This window comes from Limanda limanda, chromosome 3 (assembly GCF_963576545.1).
Source record: "Limanda limanda chromosome 3, fLimLim1.1, whole genome shotgun sequence".
Taxonomy (NCBI): domain Eukaryota; kingdom Metazoa; phylum Chordata; class Actinopteri; order Pleuronectiformes; family Pleuronectidae; genus Limanda; species Limanda limanda.
The window spans coordinates 23,379,698-23,395,985 of record NC_083638.1 but is presented as its reverse complement, the minus strand read 5'-3'; the positions used below and the strand labels follow the sequence as shown (position 1 = coordinate 23,395,985).

At 43.4% G+C, this 16,288-nt stretch overlaps 1 protein-coding gene across 1 annotated transcript in view; it reads right to left on the bottom strand.

Moving 5' to 3' along the window:
- Positions 1-7,088: 7,088 nt before the first annotated feature.
- Positions 7,089-16,288, bottom strand: part of sbf2 (SET binding factor 2) — a 94,080-nt gene continuing 84,880 nt past the window's right edge. Inside the window, exons 34-42 of the mRNA XM_061068372.1 lie at positions 15,516-15,701; positions 14,331-14,457; positions 13,496-13,623; positions 12,428-12,652; positions 12,229-12,336; positions 10,746-10,939; positions 9,918-10,005; positions 9,702-9,833; positions 7,089-8,456 (exon numbers count right to left, since the gene is read on the bottom strand). Of these exons, the coding sequence (XP_060924355.1) occupies positions 8,358-8,456; positions 9,702-9,833; positions 9,918-10,005; positions 10,746-10,939; positions 12,229-12,336; positions 12,428-12,652; positions 13,496-13,623; positions 14,331-14,457; positions 15,516-15,701 (1,287 nt within the window). The 3' untranslated portion in view covers positions 7,089-8,357. The remainder of the gene's footprint in view (positions 8,457-9,701; positions 9,834-9,917; positions 10,006-10,745; positions 10,940-12,228; positions 12,337-12,427; positions 12,653-13,495; positions 13,624-14,330; positions 14,458-15,515; positions 15,702-16,288) is intronic.

The following is a 16,288-nucleotide window of genomic DNA, read 5'->3' as shown; positions in this document are numbered from 1 at the left end:
TTTATGACAGTAAACGTCTCAGAAGGTCCCATCATTTCATTTCATGTGTGTGCAAGTGAAAACACCTTTTGTGACACGTTTGCCTCCTGATCATGATGAAGCATGTCCACTGGGTGTCGCCATAGGAACAGGATCCTCAGTTTGTTGATCACTGAGCTGGAGCTACAGGCTCATGGGGGTCGGCTTTCGGCAGCGAAAACCCCACCACCCTGCAAACCCTGTCTATATTATCCATGGACTGTCTTTTTAGGAGCCTCAGTGTTTTTCAGCCTTTTAACTGAGGGTGCTGAATGTACTCAGGAGTGTGAGGGATTCATAAGAGGAGCCACGTTGTCCAGATTTTGCAGGATCCACTGGATTTTTACTCCTAAAGAATATTGTTCTGACCCAAATGTTGTCAGTGGCACTCAACCTCAGAACTCTTTGTTCCTGAGGACACTTAAAAAAAGCCCAGCAGTCCCCTTAGATCCTATCGACTTGCACCAGATTCCACACACTCATAGATATTGGTTCCCTCGTTATTCCTGAGCCTGAGTTATTTCATCAAGATACATGAATTCATTTCTGGAAAATTGTCAAAGTGTTGAAAAGCCCTTTTTGTGCAATCTTGCTTGTCAAACCAACAAACAACTGGACAGGGGCTAAAACATAACCTCCTTGGTGGAGGTCAAAAGGATCAATAATTTCTAAAGCAGCTGGACATTGTTGTTTATAGAAGTTTTCTTGGAGATTATATTTTCAGCCAGTGCTTGAGTCTGTGACACAACCTGTGTCTCAGTTCAGGGGCCACACCACTTTGAGGACCCTGTCCAAACTGGAATGAGACAGTCAGGTCTTCTTATTGCATCGTCAGCTTGTCCCGCCCTTACAGAGGTCGCCTAGCAACAGAAATACCAACGAAAAATTTATTTGGTTGCTTGAAAACGTTGAAAGTATGTTTTTTTTTTTAAACGTCTACGGTTTGGTTGATAACTTACAATAAACTTCTGATGTTTTGCCTTTTTTTTTGCCGCCTTCTTTGAAAAACAGTATGTCACAGAAGTGCATCATGGGATATTTTGTCTTGTACTTGAAGCAGTCGATCATCATTGCATGTTTTACAGAAAGCTTTGCAGTCTCTTATAGTGATTCACATATTCAATCTGGCAGATGTGTATCAGCAGATCAGGTTTCAGCCACAACGTGTCCGATCCGTATTGAATAAAGTCTCTTTGTTACATAGATTCAGACACTGTGATTCAGCTTTTAGAGCCACAGCCCTCATTGACCTCATTTTACCTCAGAATCCTTCGACACGCTCCTCTCACTGGTGCGCAGATCTTCAATCTGGAACAGGAGAGCACCAGTGTTTGGAATCATCACATAACAGAGAGGTGCAGTGCGTCCGTACTTACCTGTTTGTATGACAGGTCTGTGTGTGTTGTAGAATATGACTTCATTGTTTTAAGTTATCACAAAACAAGATTCATCTCACTTGACGCACGTGACACGCAGCATCCAGGCGTCAGTTTTGCTGCACACACAAAATCGGTTTGTGCAACAAAGGACGACTGTTCTCACGCACACGTTCTGTCATCCCCTCCCTCACGTCTCAGTGAGAGAAGACAGAGACAAGGTTACAGGAACAACTGGCTGGAACTATCGGCTGTGGGTACTTGTTTGTCTCGTGTCTGCCCGCACAACGAGAGTCTTCAGTTTCCGATGAAAAGACTCTCAACCCACCTTGATTCGTCCCTGGAGTCAAAGAGACGGTTCAAGTTGAGTTCAGGGTTGTCAGAGCAGGAGATGAGATAAGAACCTGCATTCATACCCCGAGTCAACAGTCCGCACCATGCAGATCTCTTTATACCAGTGGGTTTCCGATAAGATCACACGTTGAGACTTAATGTCCAAATCGTAAATCCAATACTATAACTCGGAATGTGCTTCATCCCCAGAACAGATCAAGTAATCCACATAGATTCTCCTTTTATGGACGTCTCTGTTTGTATGAGCTACAGTTCTTGAATTGCTGCCCCAAGACAACATTAAATGCATTAAATAGAATAAAGACATATTCAAAAAGTTTCAAACAAATTGATTCCGTGCAGGAGTTGTCTTGAATTGCAACCCTGGAGTATATGATAAATAGTTCTGCTGTTCACGTTTCCCCTATAAGAGGTATTTATATCCAGGAACGCGTTGCCTTTTTGTTGTAAACTATTCTCAGAATTGGGAGTTTCTAATCTCCGCAGCTAAAGCCCTCGACATTCCATAAATAAGGATATCTCTAGCTGTCTCACCCTCACACCATGTGTCCGAAAAATACGCTAACCCCCCGTAACCGATTCATCTAATTCCTGTCCAAAATATCCTCATGGAAGCTGAACTGAAGCTGGAACATGTTGGTGCCTGTTTGCCTGTTTTCTGGGTTAGATGACTTCCCACAGTGACCTCACAGCTCTGAGCATTTCACATGTAGGAATGGACTTCTGGGTTGAGCTGCAGATAAACTGGGGGTCACTTACACTGTGGAGCAGAGGTGTCAAGTAACGAAGTACAAATACTTCGTTACCTTACTTGAGTAGAAATGTTGAGTATCTATACTTTACTGGAGTATTTATTTTTCAGACGACTTTTTACTTCTACTTCTTACATTTTCACGCAAATATCTGTACTTTCTACTCCTTACATTTAAAAAAAATAGCATCGTTACTCCTATTTAATTTTGGCTTGTTTTCATTCTGGTTTGTCATCGTTCAAAAACACACACAAAAAAGGCAACACGACCTTGTTATGACTTTTACTTCCTCTAGATAGTCAGGTTTGATTATTGGTAGTGTTGAGTCCAAAGGTCTCTTCCAACAATATATGTATTTGCATTGTAATAAAATTTTATAATTTTCCACGGGCATATTTGCAGTTCAAACTGGTAGCCTAGTGCATCCCACATTTTTCAACATAACAATTTAATATAACATTATAGACATAGTGGCCTTTAGAAAAATGTGTTTTTTGGAGGAGGTGGGGTAGTGCACTATAGGCCCCTGAGACGCGGCTTAAGAGTTTGTCCTTAATGGAAATTTTTTTTCCCTTACATTACTTTTACTTTTATACTTTAAGTAATTTTGAAACCAGTATTTTTACACTTTTTCTTAAGTAAAAAGCTTGAGTTGATACTTCAACTTCTACAAAAGTATTTTTAAACCCTAGTATCTATACTTCTACTTGAGAAATGAATGTGAATACTTTTGACACCTCTGCTGTGGAGTAAAAACATCAGGAGCTCAGATAAAAAAACCTCAAAGTGGGTCAAGGAGAACGACCCCTCACTGCCATCCCCTCAAGCTATAAATCAAATGTGTAATTTGTGCTTTCTGTTCGTGGATGAGCGGGCGGTGTCCGGATAAGATCATCTGGAGCTCGTGCATTTGAAAAACTCCCGAATGGACCCCCATGTGCTGCAGGCAGCTGACATCATCCCGCTTTCCAGGGTGCGACCCGATGATGTGATGTGTGTCGACACAGTGAGATCAGCGCTCGCAGTCGCTGGATTTTTGGAGCAGGTGCCCGCTGAGCCTGAAGGGCCTCCAGCGATGGGGGGACCAACATATTGCAGAGGCACCCAGGAAATGGAAATGGACAATAGGATTGGGAGTTCCAACGAAATAAATCATTTTCATCTGTCAGTGGAGTATTATTTAGGATGGGGGGGGGCTGTGGAAAGGCCTTTACTGCAGCTGTGACTGTGCATGGAGAGCTCAGGGTCCAAGAGCAACAGATACGTGCAATGTTGAATTTATAGGCTGCGTCTGATTTGGCTGTTTTATGTGAGAGCAGCACCCTTCCAGCCGACCAGGACTAATCACACGGAACTCAGGAGAAGCGTTTGGCCAAGTTACACAGGATCACAGATCTCTAAAGCCCGGCTGCTCTCAGGTGTAACAGACGCTTTCATCAGCCGCTTGTCTCCCACTTCGAGAGAACAAATCTCTTTTCAGAGGAGGTGATCTCGCCCGACTCGCGTCATGGTTATGCAACAGCTCTGCTTTTCGTCTCCTAAAACCTGTGGATTGATCATTTGTGTGAATGTGATGTGATCCAGTCAGAGGAGAGTAGATATATGAATTCAATAACTGGGGAGAATTGCCAAACCACCATTCCTATCTCTGGATGAAATTATTCCTGTCATGCCAATCTACACATTCCTGCTGAATAACCTCGCCTGCATCCCCCTCTGTTTGTGTGTGTGTGGGGGGGGGGGGTCCTAATCTCTGTGAAAGAGCGAAAGCAAGAGACTGCAGCTCTGCCAAGACGCTGGACTGCTGCAGCTCTGCACCTGCTGCCAGTGCGAGCAAGCTGGGAGAGAACACTGAGGGACAAACAACCACCGCCCCCCCCCCCCCCAGAGAAGCCCCCCCCTGCTCGTCCTCAGCTCGTCAGGTTTCCTCTCGGAGACGAACCTCCCTACGACCACGAGGAACCGGCTCAGCAGCGCCAACCAGGCGCCACAGAGCCGGAGCTGGGCCTGATATTCATTGCTGGAAAGCGAGACACCCGTCATCATCTTCTCCAGGACCGTTTGTTGGCTCAGAGCTGCAGTGGTGTTTCATTACCTTTCATTCAGAGAAAATCTTTATTAAAGATGAAGAGCACACAAGAGGCCAGAAAAACATGGCGGGTAGAAATGTTGTGTCCTGTGTTCCAACATAACAAGAGTCTGCGACCTTGTTACCCTGAGGAGGGACTCCGATTTAACTCTCACCTCTGAAAATACTTTGCATTCAGACACAAACATATTTTTCAACAACTTAACATTTGTTTTAATCTACCCTTGAATTACAGAATCCATACAATGTTGGCACAGGCCTGGTTTGGGTCAGGGAAGAACCCATGTAGTTTGGGGGAGGATCTGAATCAGGGGGCAGATCCAGGAACTTCTTTATATCACTTGCTTTGCTGTGTGTAAGATTTAGGTGAAAGTGATCTATTGGTAGAAACTGAATATGAAATAATCCTAGTGATGTTTTCACTCGTGTGTTTCATCTAAATTTGTACAAATTGTTTCTTTACCCAAGAATTTGCCCTTTATATTTAAATACTTTATATTCACATTGGGTGCGGGTTCTTTCTACGGAGGCTGCCATGTTTTGTACAGTAGCTCAGACTGGACAAACTAAACACCTTTTGAGTTTTTATGACGACTGAAGGCTGCCACAGGTTTTTTCATGATTGGAAGGGGAGGGTGAGATGAGGGGTGTTCAGCTGCAACATGCAAGTTCACCACTAGATGTCGCTAAATTACACACACTGAACCTTTAACATTGAGAGACGGTGCGCTTTTTGACATTTTCACCAATTTCCCTTAAAAAAAATCTGTCATAGCAACGCACCGATATCTATGAGTGTGTGTCATTTGTTTTGTCTGGCCTTTTGATTCAATTAAAGGGGACTTATGAGCTCTACTGACTGCCATTCAAGTTATGGAGTTAATCCGTTTCTATTGCATCGTTGCATAGTTTAAATTCATAACGTGAAACTTGCTGGAGTTGTGTACTCACACATCTGCAAATCGAATCTATTGTAACTGACCTCCTCTTTTCCTGAAGTACATACACACAAGAGTTTTTGATTTAAGGGGGTCACAAAGTCCTCTTGTGGAGATTACGTATTTATACGCGCACAGTCAGACAAACTGTCTGTAAACAGAGATGAATTCATTCTGTGGTTATCCTCCCATCAAGTGGGCGCCCAGCTACAAAGACTCAGAAATCACAACACAGACACTTGGTGACATAAAAAGCCCAGAGAAGCTTTTTCACATCTCTGTTTATGAGTCTACAAAACGCAAATCATTGAACAGGAATGGTCTCCGAAGTCTCAAAAAAACAACATCATTGCTCGCCTCAAGTTATCCAAAGAGCAGCTTGACACTAGACAACACTGCAGGGAAAGTGCTTATGGGTGAGTTGTTTTGCAGGGCTACGCGTGGGGTTAAAAGGGCGTCGCATACCAACAGGGAATCATCATCCTGACGCTGAGGTGAAGAGTAGAGAGCATCGTGATTTGGGGTCTGTGTTGCTTCCTCTGGTCCTGGACAGCATCGAGGGGAAAATAAATTCAAGTATCACCCGGATAATGTCAGCGTGGACGGCAGGATAACATCCGAGAACATCAAAGTAAATCTACAACAGAATGACTTCAAACAAAGAAACTGTGTCGGAGCCCAAACCTGAACCAGACAGAGGTGCTGGGGAGCGACCTCAAAGAGACTCGTCCACACTTCCTCCCGATTGTTGTGCAGGTTCATGATTTATGTATCAGATACAGTATCTTTCTACAGTATCAATATCTTCATCTTTATATTCAGTAAATACACAAAAGGCTTTAATTGTTTGTGTGTCATTGGCTAAACTGTGCTCATCTATTGTTGCATTCACCTTTAAGGATCAAATAATTCAGAGAGCACAAACTAGATCAAGATTTTTATTTGGATCTGCACTATTTCACACACTTATTTCAGCAATGAAAATTAAAAAAATGTGTTATCTCACAATATTAAAGAAGGGGAACAAAAATCTAGATCCCGATCCAAAATTAGTGTGTTCTTCGCTGACTCGTTCTGAACCAAAACACAAATTGACAGAGATGAGAACATAACCTTCTTGGTGGTGGAAGCAGTAGCATGATTTGAGAAGTTGTCCACTGTGGTGCAATACACAGGTACATGGGATTTTTTGCAGTGAAAGTCTAAAGTAGTTATTGATTAATAACTGCAGCTTTAAGTTTACCGAGACAACTCTCCGAAATTATTTTGAGTAAGTTTATTCAAAGTTTAAATTTAAGAGATTTATGCGTTTCCTCTGTGACTATTGTTACCCTACGTGTGGATGAGTGCTGTTATTCTGTAATGCACCTGATGCATTTGTTCAGAATATTCAGTTTAATATTAGAATGTTTATTTAGTATTATAGCTCATAGTAAATGTTTTGTATAATTTTGTGTGAGAGTGAAGAATCTGAATACCTCGTCCATCTCTCCTGCCCTTCTTGGTGACGACACACAGGAAATAATCAAACCTTCAGTAAAAACAAGAACGGAGCCAGCGAGTCGCTTCAAGTATGTTTGATTTATTTCAAAAAAAATTAGTGTCACCACAAAACATGGTACGAAGATACAGTAATGAAAAAAAGCTTCTGACGTCTTTGAATAGTTTCATTAGAGTTTTTTTTTTTCTTCTTTTTTAATGAAACTGTATAAGGTCACACGAACAGAGAACAGATGAGAGGAGGATCTCTGAAAACCACAATGTCCTACATGATATATTGATTTACTTCTTTAAAAGCCCTTAAGACACAGAGCCTGTCTAGACACACTGAACGACACAAACTCCATCTTCAGAACAACGTTTCATCACAAACAGGGAACAGGCCACTCAGGTTTTTTGCACCAGTAACGACACATTTTTAAAAAAGAAAACCAAAAAGACTGGTTGATCACATTAGAATCACGGTTAGAAAAGTATACTTATGTTCCGTACATACAGTATATAAAATGAAATGTCACACATGTATTTACAGAAATAAACATGTAGCCACCACACTTAGTTACACTTTTAATAAAAAATAATAATTTACATTACATAAGACAAAATGTGTTATCCAGGAGTCATTACACTTTTCGACAAAATTGAGAAAAACGTCACTTATTTAAATAGAAAAATGTCAGGTAACTCTTTTTGAACTCGCTGTGCAAATCTGTTTCCTCTTGTCATGTCACGAGGAAACGATATGTACATTGTAAAGTAATGTCTTTAGCCTCGTCTGCATCTGTTAGAAAATCTATATTTGATAAGGAGTGCATACTTTAGAGCTAAGTGCAGACAAATTGCCCCTCGATGTTGTGCATTAAAATCAGAGTTTTTGGCGGTTCATGTTCAAGCAGCAATAACCCGTCCTCGTAGCAAAATATCTGATAGAAATTCTCTAAAAAGGTTATTTTCTTTATATTTTAAAAGTCTAATATTGAACCCACAGTTTGAATGGCCAGTGATATTGCTTTGATCTAGTTATCTAGTTAACAGCTTAAGTAGGATAACGTCTCCTTGGTAGTGCAGTCCCCTAAAACATCAGCTTATCTTCACCTCATCCCTGTCGGAGGCTCAGAGGAGGAAGCTGACGGAACATACGAACGTTTTGACCGAGGCAGAGCGGCGAACCGGCCTGATTGGCTGCTGGGAAACGGGCGGAGAGGTTGGAAGGATTATCCTCCGCTAACAGGCACTTTGTTCACTGTGGTCCCCAAATGTAAAGACATGTGAAACCTGGTCTCTGCTCTCCACCACCTCCCGCGGCCTCTGGTGTTCGGGACCTCGGGGTTCAGGCGTCAGAGATGCAGCTCTGGATCTTGTCCATCCACAGCTGAGCGCTGGGCGCGTCTGAGGCGCAGAAGTTGTAGACTCGCTTGCTGGTCTTCAGCTAGAGAGGCATCAGATAAGGAGAGTTAATAAATATGGAGTGAAGGGACAGAGACGTACTTGAATTGGCTCCAACAACAGGGAAAGCTTCGCTGTTCTCCACATGGACAGAAAAGACCACGTCACAAGTCAGGTTTCACTCAAATGTGGCAGAAAATTTTAATTTCCAATTTGTTAAAGAAAATATGAATTCATGTACAGCTCCATCTACTGCTATTATGACATAGTAATAATTCTATCTCTCCAGCGATTAACCCTCTACAGTGTGGCCATATGGAAAAAAATGACTGTATCTCAGGTTTACTGAAAAGCAGAAATAAAGAAGGTATTTTATTTTGATAGAACATGACCAGGAAATCCTGTTTGCATCTCCTGTTAGTGGACATGGGAAACTAGAGATGTCAGGGCTCCCAAAAATTGAGAATTACATGAAAAAGTGGACAGAGAAGTCATTTTCTGCTTCATGTATTAATTTGAGGAATGTGATTCTCATCGGATCTTTTGTCTTTTTAGTGGACATTTAAGTCCCATGTGCCATTGTGCTTTCATGTGTTTATTTGCTGAACCTGTTTCTATCAGCTTCCGAGGCAGCTGGATTTCTCACGAGTGGCTTTAGATTAAGCCACAGTGGATCGGACCAATCAGCGTCCTGCGTGTGTTCGGTGTGATGACAGCCAGAAGCTGCTGAAGAGGTTAGCGAGGATGCTGCAGCTTCAGTTTCATCAGAGCTGGGGAGTATTTCTTCACCAAAAGAACATCAATGAGGGTTTTTCTCTCAATGGGAAAGACTTCCCCTCATTCTTCTCCAGACTGACTTGTGCAACCGTGATAAATGGTGATAGACAGATGGTTGATCCAATCACATGCCAAGTATTTCCCTGAAAGCACCTGGGCTTTGCTAACCAGTTTCCAACAAAGCTTTCCCAGATGGTTCTGTGCAACAAACCATCTGCTGTTCTGTTTCTATTGCACTTGGTGTTTGATGCACCAAACCTCCAACCTCAGCCAAATGTAGAACCGTTTGGAAAGGGGAGGAAGTCAGGTTGTTGGAATGAATCATCTTTATATGTTTGGGTCTATTTTTGCTGGAAAAGCCAGAGTTTTCACCTGCAAATATTAGACTGCATCCAACAGTACAGCAGAGCCACAGTGCATCTGTTCTACATAGACTGTGAAAGGGCTTCAAGCGTGTTGTCAATATGCAAAAGCTGCAAATCACTGGACCTTCGTGTCTCTGCGTACTCACGTCAAAGAACGCCTTTTCACTGATGTGTTTCGGTGCCCCTAAAGTGGGCGTGGCGATCAACACGGACTCCACCTCTGCCAGATCGATGTGGCCCTTGCAGTTGGTGTCCTCCCCGGTGTCGTAGTACCTCATCTGTGGAGACATCGGAACGTTAAACCTGCGGCACTGTCTCCTGGGTCGAGGCTGAGGCGTCTCTCAGGCGGGATCTCTGCTCACCTGGTGTTTTGTGATGTCCAACACGAACCAGCGAGGTTTCCAGCCCTTCAGCAGCGCCCCGCGTTTATACAGGATCCCCTCGTAGGACCTGAAGAGATAACACAGTGAGCCGCAGGCCCATTTCAACTGGACGTCCTCTGGATGGCAGATAAGGGCTATTATCAGTCATCTTGAACCACATTTCTACCACAGTTGTTGTTTTGTTCGCATGGAGCCCATTCCAGCAGGAGGACAAACTCGTCCTCCATATGTTCTGTTGGTACATTATGTTCCCTCAATGTAAAGAGGCCAAAAGCGGGTGTGCGTGTTTTTCTCGGGGAGAGTAAAGACCAGGGGGTTCCATGCTGGAGGTTTCAACTCTCATATTTCATCTTTCCCTACATTTTTCACTGATGTCCAGCTCATGTTCCTGTCTCAAGAATTCTGCTGTAAACATCTGGCCATCTTGAAACTTATATGATCCATCAACGATTTATCGCACGTGATAAAATGTCGGTGAACATTATTTGGATGTGAAAAATGATAAGCAAGAGGGACAAGAAAGTAAAAAAAAACATTTACATAACGTATATTTCAATCACCGTTTGTCCAGCTCAGGAAAACATCCAGATATTTGGGCCAAGAGTCTGTACTTTGACCTCACAGTAATTGTAAAATTACACACCCAGAGTTTAACAGAGTACAGACAATCCTCACAAACATGACACGCAGCATACCACAGCCCTGACTCATCTTCCCAAACTGAACCGGCCCTCAGCGGCCGTTTGTGTGCGTGAATCAAATGTGGACCTCATGTTTGTGTCCGGACTCAGGAAGTTCACGGCCCACCTGTTCTCCTCGCTCTTGGGGGTGAACTGGTTGTAAAGCGTTGCGGCGCGGCGGTTGATGCCGTTGGCCGCGGTGGTGGTGCGGTCCTCGCCCAGCTGGCTGTCTGGCAGGTGCAGCATGGAGCGCCGCTGGAAGACCTGCAGGCTGGGCGTGGGAATGAGGCTCGAGATGGAAACCGACTGTTTGCAGAGCTGCTGACACACAAGACAACAAAGTGTGAGAAGGGAGAAATACACGTGGAGACTTTTACACAGTTGTAATGACTGGATATGACGATTAGGGTTGCAAAGGGGCAGAAAGTTTCCGGTAAATTTCCGGAAACTTTCCGGAAACTTTCCATGGGAAGTTTAGCTCGGGAATTTTGGGAATTTTGAAAAAAAACAAACTACGGAAATTAAACGCTGAGCAATAAAAACATCATTCAAAACTCTATTTTAAAGATGTATGGAATGCAGCACATACTGCATGTTGAATTTCAACCCTCCATTGTGCATTCTTCCATCACATGCACAGATCACTCCTAGCATCCTTCACTCTACAGCAGGGCTATTGAGGCCTGCTGTAGTGTGCAGGACTAGTCAGATAAGTTTCAATGATATTACTGGGGGAAATATATTAGCATGCTGATTGAGATAAATTGTAAAATATGTTTACAGAAGATTCCAATTGTTTGGCTAACTATTTATATCTCTGGCATTGCATTAGTGTTTTTTTTACAAACTATTTTCTCATCTTATTCTCATGTGTGGAGGCATTTCACCCCATCCAATGTAGAAGGAAAGGCTGTGTACATTTGCAAATACTGTGCAAAGACCTATAATGACACAACGATGCAGAAGCATATAGTCAAGTGCCCAAAGTTTCCTCAGGGCTCAAATCAGCCTATGACAAAACAAAATGTTTATATTTATGTCTGTTTATGACAAGGTAAATACAGTTAGTATAAATCACCCACAACATTTCCAGTTTATTCACGTTAATTCCCGTATATTCCCGTTTATTCCCGTTAATTCCGGTATATTCCCGTTAATTCCCATGGAAAGTTTCCAACTTTGAATATTCCCGGAATTTTGCAACCCTAATGACGATGCCTGGTGTTTTTACCTCTGCCGAGGAAGTTATGTTTTTTTGTCTGCGTTAGTTTGATTGTCCATTAAATCCATTAAACTTTGGTGCGAGTCCCAATCGAGGGGGGGATGCAGGAATCTTGTTTACACTTTCTTTAATACAGTATTGTGAGAAAGGACATTTTTTTACATTATCCCTAATTTCTCTGAGAATCATTCATGGGTCTTTGAGACAAATAGTAGGCATGTTTTGAGGACTGATATTTATGAGTGTGCACAATATCGTGCCGATCCAAATAAAAATCTGGATCTAGTGAATGTAATGGTGGTTTCATCAGGGAACTGTTGGGCCTTGGCAGAGGTGTATGCTCTGGTTTTTTTTAATGTAACGTCATCTTTATTCTTCTAACACTCACATTGCCTTCTTGTTTGAGGTCTTCCTGAATGCTGATCCTGACTCTCTCCAGAGTCATCTGCCATTTCTCAGGGGCCTGGTTCAGCTCGGCCTCCAGCTTCTCAATGTCCTGCAGCACACGTGACAGCCAGTGAGGATGATAAATGCGATTTGTGATCCAACACAACCTTGAGGTCACAGTTTAGGTAGAGGGCTCTTACAGCAAGGAGTTTGGTGATGGCATTGGGCTGAGCACGGCTCACGCTGCTGTAACACGGCCAAACGATCCTCCTCTTGCTGTTGGAGAGGCTGTCCGTCTCCTCCGAGCTCTCCGACCTCACAGCCATCATCCGCCAGTCGTAACACGGCCCCGTGGACAGAGTCTCGTCCGTGAAGAAGTCCCATTTGTTCAGGCTGGGGATTCCGGTCGTAGGCTTCAGGGTCACCTGCAACACAACAGTTTTATCGAAAATCAGATGTGGTCCTATGGTGTTGATTACATAAACTTGTGAGAGATGGTAAAATAGAAATAGAAACTTCTCTATGACTAATTAAGAAGTCATGCAAGTTCCTCTTATTGAATTACAACACAGCCAAAATATAACAGGAAACATCACCAGCATCGAGCATCAGCTCTTTCTTCAAAACAAGACTGAAATCAGTAACAGAACTTCTGTCTCTTCGAGGACTGCACGAAGAGAAACACTCCTAAATTATTAAAAAACAAAATAACCACAATCATGCGTTTAAAAAAAACTGAAGAATTTCATCACATCTACTTTGGTCAAAGATTTGGATTCTTTACTTAAAAATAAAAAAAGAGGAGAAAGCCACAAGTCAAAGTGTCAACAAAACAAAAACTGTCGCAGACATTTAGTATTTTTTCACTCATAGTTTTTAGTTTGGAAATTGTATCTATTGTGTTAGTTATAGCAGTAGAGGAGGAATTATCCAAACTCTTCAATTGAGTAAAGTATTGATATAAAGTAGTCGAGTATAGTTTGATCCCACCACTGAATAACACTTAAATATTATTTAAAAAAATATTTAGTTTGACAAAGGGAACAATAACCCTCTCGTCTGGTTACTGCAGGAAACAACACTTTACTTTTTGGACCATCGGACTGTGTGTGTCTACAGTCCATACAGACCAAACGATAACATGTATATTAATTTTATTTATCTCTATTTTAAGATCTGATGCAAAACGTCCTCTCGGGCTGTGAAGTTGAAGTTGCTACTCCTGTGCACAGAGCTGACATCAGCATCATTACGGCACAAACCCTCACCTGGCTCTCCGAGGGGCTGTACATGTAGTTGAAGAAGATGGGACTCCTCCTGTGCATCCGGTTGATGCACTCCCAGATACAGATGCCTCTGCGGGCCTGTTTGTCTCCTTTGTCATCGAACAGCAAGCCTGTCAAGAAACACAGAGATGATGATGATGATGATGATGATGATGAAGACGGGACAGTTCTTCTCTCAGATCCTTTCGCTTGATACAAACGCTCCAGTCAGAAAGGTTGTAGGGTTTTTGTGTTCTTTGTGAACCAGACTCATTTGACAGTTTATCAGCACAGAATTTATCTTCAAATAGAGACACAGTAGAACAGACACATCTCACGTCTTTCGTTTTTTGATTTGTTTCTTTTTTGCTCCAACTCGGCTATATATCACTATATCAATTCTCTCTCCAGGTATGTGTAAGAAAACATAAGAAGAAATTCATCTCAATTATTATCTGTGCTTCTTGAGCGTAACGAGAGAGCTGGAGCGTATCCCAGCTGACACTTCGCCAGTGTAACTAAGGGCCAACACACAGGGACAAATTCACACCTACAGAGAATTCAGATGAATTCTCCCTGGCCCCAATCTGAATGTCCTTGGATTGTTGGGATTTGACCCGGGAAGTTTTGCTTGTCATTTCTGTGTTGCATTTCTACAAATAGTTTAAAAGCAAAGGGAACGCTCGTAGAAGAAAATGTCATTCGTTAATGTTAAAATACGAATTCATCGGTTGTCTGAAAGTCACATTCAGTCAGTTTCAGTGAAGCATTTCCACAGCATAAGAAGAGATAATATTAAAAAGGACACAACCCCCTCCGGTTCAAATTGCACACTGACCATGTTCCAAGCGCTCATAGTCTGAGTCCAACAGGAAGTTCTTGAAGCGGTTAGAGATGTGATGATAGGCCAGGAACTTCAGATAATACTGATTAAACTCAAACTCCAGAGGATGTTGCTCCAAAATCTGCAAAGACACAAAAAGATGGATGAGGATTAACAGGGAGAGAGAGAGAGAGAGAGAGAGAGGGTCAGGGTGAGTGTGGCAGCTGGATCCTGTCCTCGTGTTGTGGCTTCATATCCCTGCACTACACAAATGACCGACTAGAAACAGGAAGGAACGTCTTGTGTCTTGTGTGGGGGCAAAGGTCGACGATATCATCACCGCCAGACACAATCCAGACTGGGCCGCAGCCCCATTGTTCCCATCCAGTGGTGTGAGGTGGCCAACCAGAGAGAAGTGCCGAATATTTGAGGCCACCTGGGTCTACTGGCGAAAACAACAGCTGTTTTGGAGATGATGCTCATCTATTTTCAGCTCTTGTCCGAATCCCCTTTCCCCCTGTTTATAGCTCTCCAGACCCCAGGACCTTTTGCCAAACTGCCGTCGCTGCCAAGCCTACGGTTTCATAAGACAAATGCAGAAACTATGTGTTGATGTCAGTGTATGGGAGTGGGTGCGTACGACCCCTGGACACACGAAGGAACCTACAACATCCTCTAAAGTTGGTATATCAGAGCAGACACGGATCTCTGGACCTCAGCTGTATGAGCACCCCCCCCCCCCCCCAACCCCACCTCAGTGAAATCCTGAGGCACACACGGACATTCCTTGAGTCTCTCAATCCCAAAAACTGCAATTTTCCACATGGTGCTCTAAACACGCACTGCATTGTGAAGGGATGCTGAAAAACAAGCGCAGTCAGCTCAGCGCCGACCACGGGGGGAGGGGGGGGGGGGGTGTTCACGGGCCATCTGGGCTGCAGCCCCCTCGCACACACCCCGGCTGCAACACACTGGTTTTACACATACAGTGCTGCTGGGAGGTGCAAAACTGAACCAAATGTATAGTTAATGACAGCTGCATTTCTTACATTCCTCACCCCCCTCGCCTCTTTGCTTTTGAGGAATGCGGTGAGCTCACAGAGACGATGTGAGTGACGTTCGGCCGCGGAGGGAAAGCAGAGAGGAGTCACGCGGCAGGGGCAGGGAGACCGGAGCGGACAGAGGAGCGCTGACACTCACCTGGTGCACGCAGTCCAGGAACTGCAGGAAGATGGGCGTGAAGCAGCTGCCCTGGCTGCTGGGACTCAGGTTGCTCCGCTGGCTGAACTTGTGGCCGAACGACAGCCACTCCTTCTCCAGCAGCACCTGGAATCCCTCCAGAGTGCGGTAGAAGGGATCGCTCAGCAGCTGCGCCAGAGACACCACCTGCACACGGAGAGCGGAAAAACATCAGCGCCACCAACAGTAGAACAGTGGGAGTGATGCTTCTTAGAAAGTGATTCTGCAGGTTTCAACAAGTTCAATTTTAGACCTTTTAAAGGGTTTTTTAAGACCACAGTGAATGTAATTTAAGACCCATGACCAATCTGATAGATATAACAGTATATCAGAGTCCTAGAATTGCAAATCGAAGATAAGGTGAAGTAGCCAGGTAGAGGGAAACCATCAAAACACCAAGTTATCTCCAGTGATGGGATGTAAGAAAGTACATTTAGTCAGTTGAAGAGAAGATAAAGTTTATTCTTTATATTTAATCGTTTTATCACCATAGGACAAGAAAAAGTGGCAGCTGCTCAGCAACCAGTGTCCAGATTTTTTTTGTCTTCTGACTGCATAATGTTTAACTGATCATCTGCTATCAATAACATTTATATAACACTGGAGCAAAGTCACACTTGAAGTCGCTCCACAAAACACCATTTGAAAACCACTTGTCTACACATGCAGTGTGCTTGGCCTGCTTCCCTGCCCGTGTCTCCTCCAACAGGAACTAATGAGCCCTGACGCGTGTG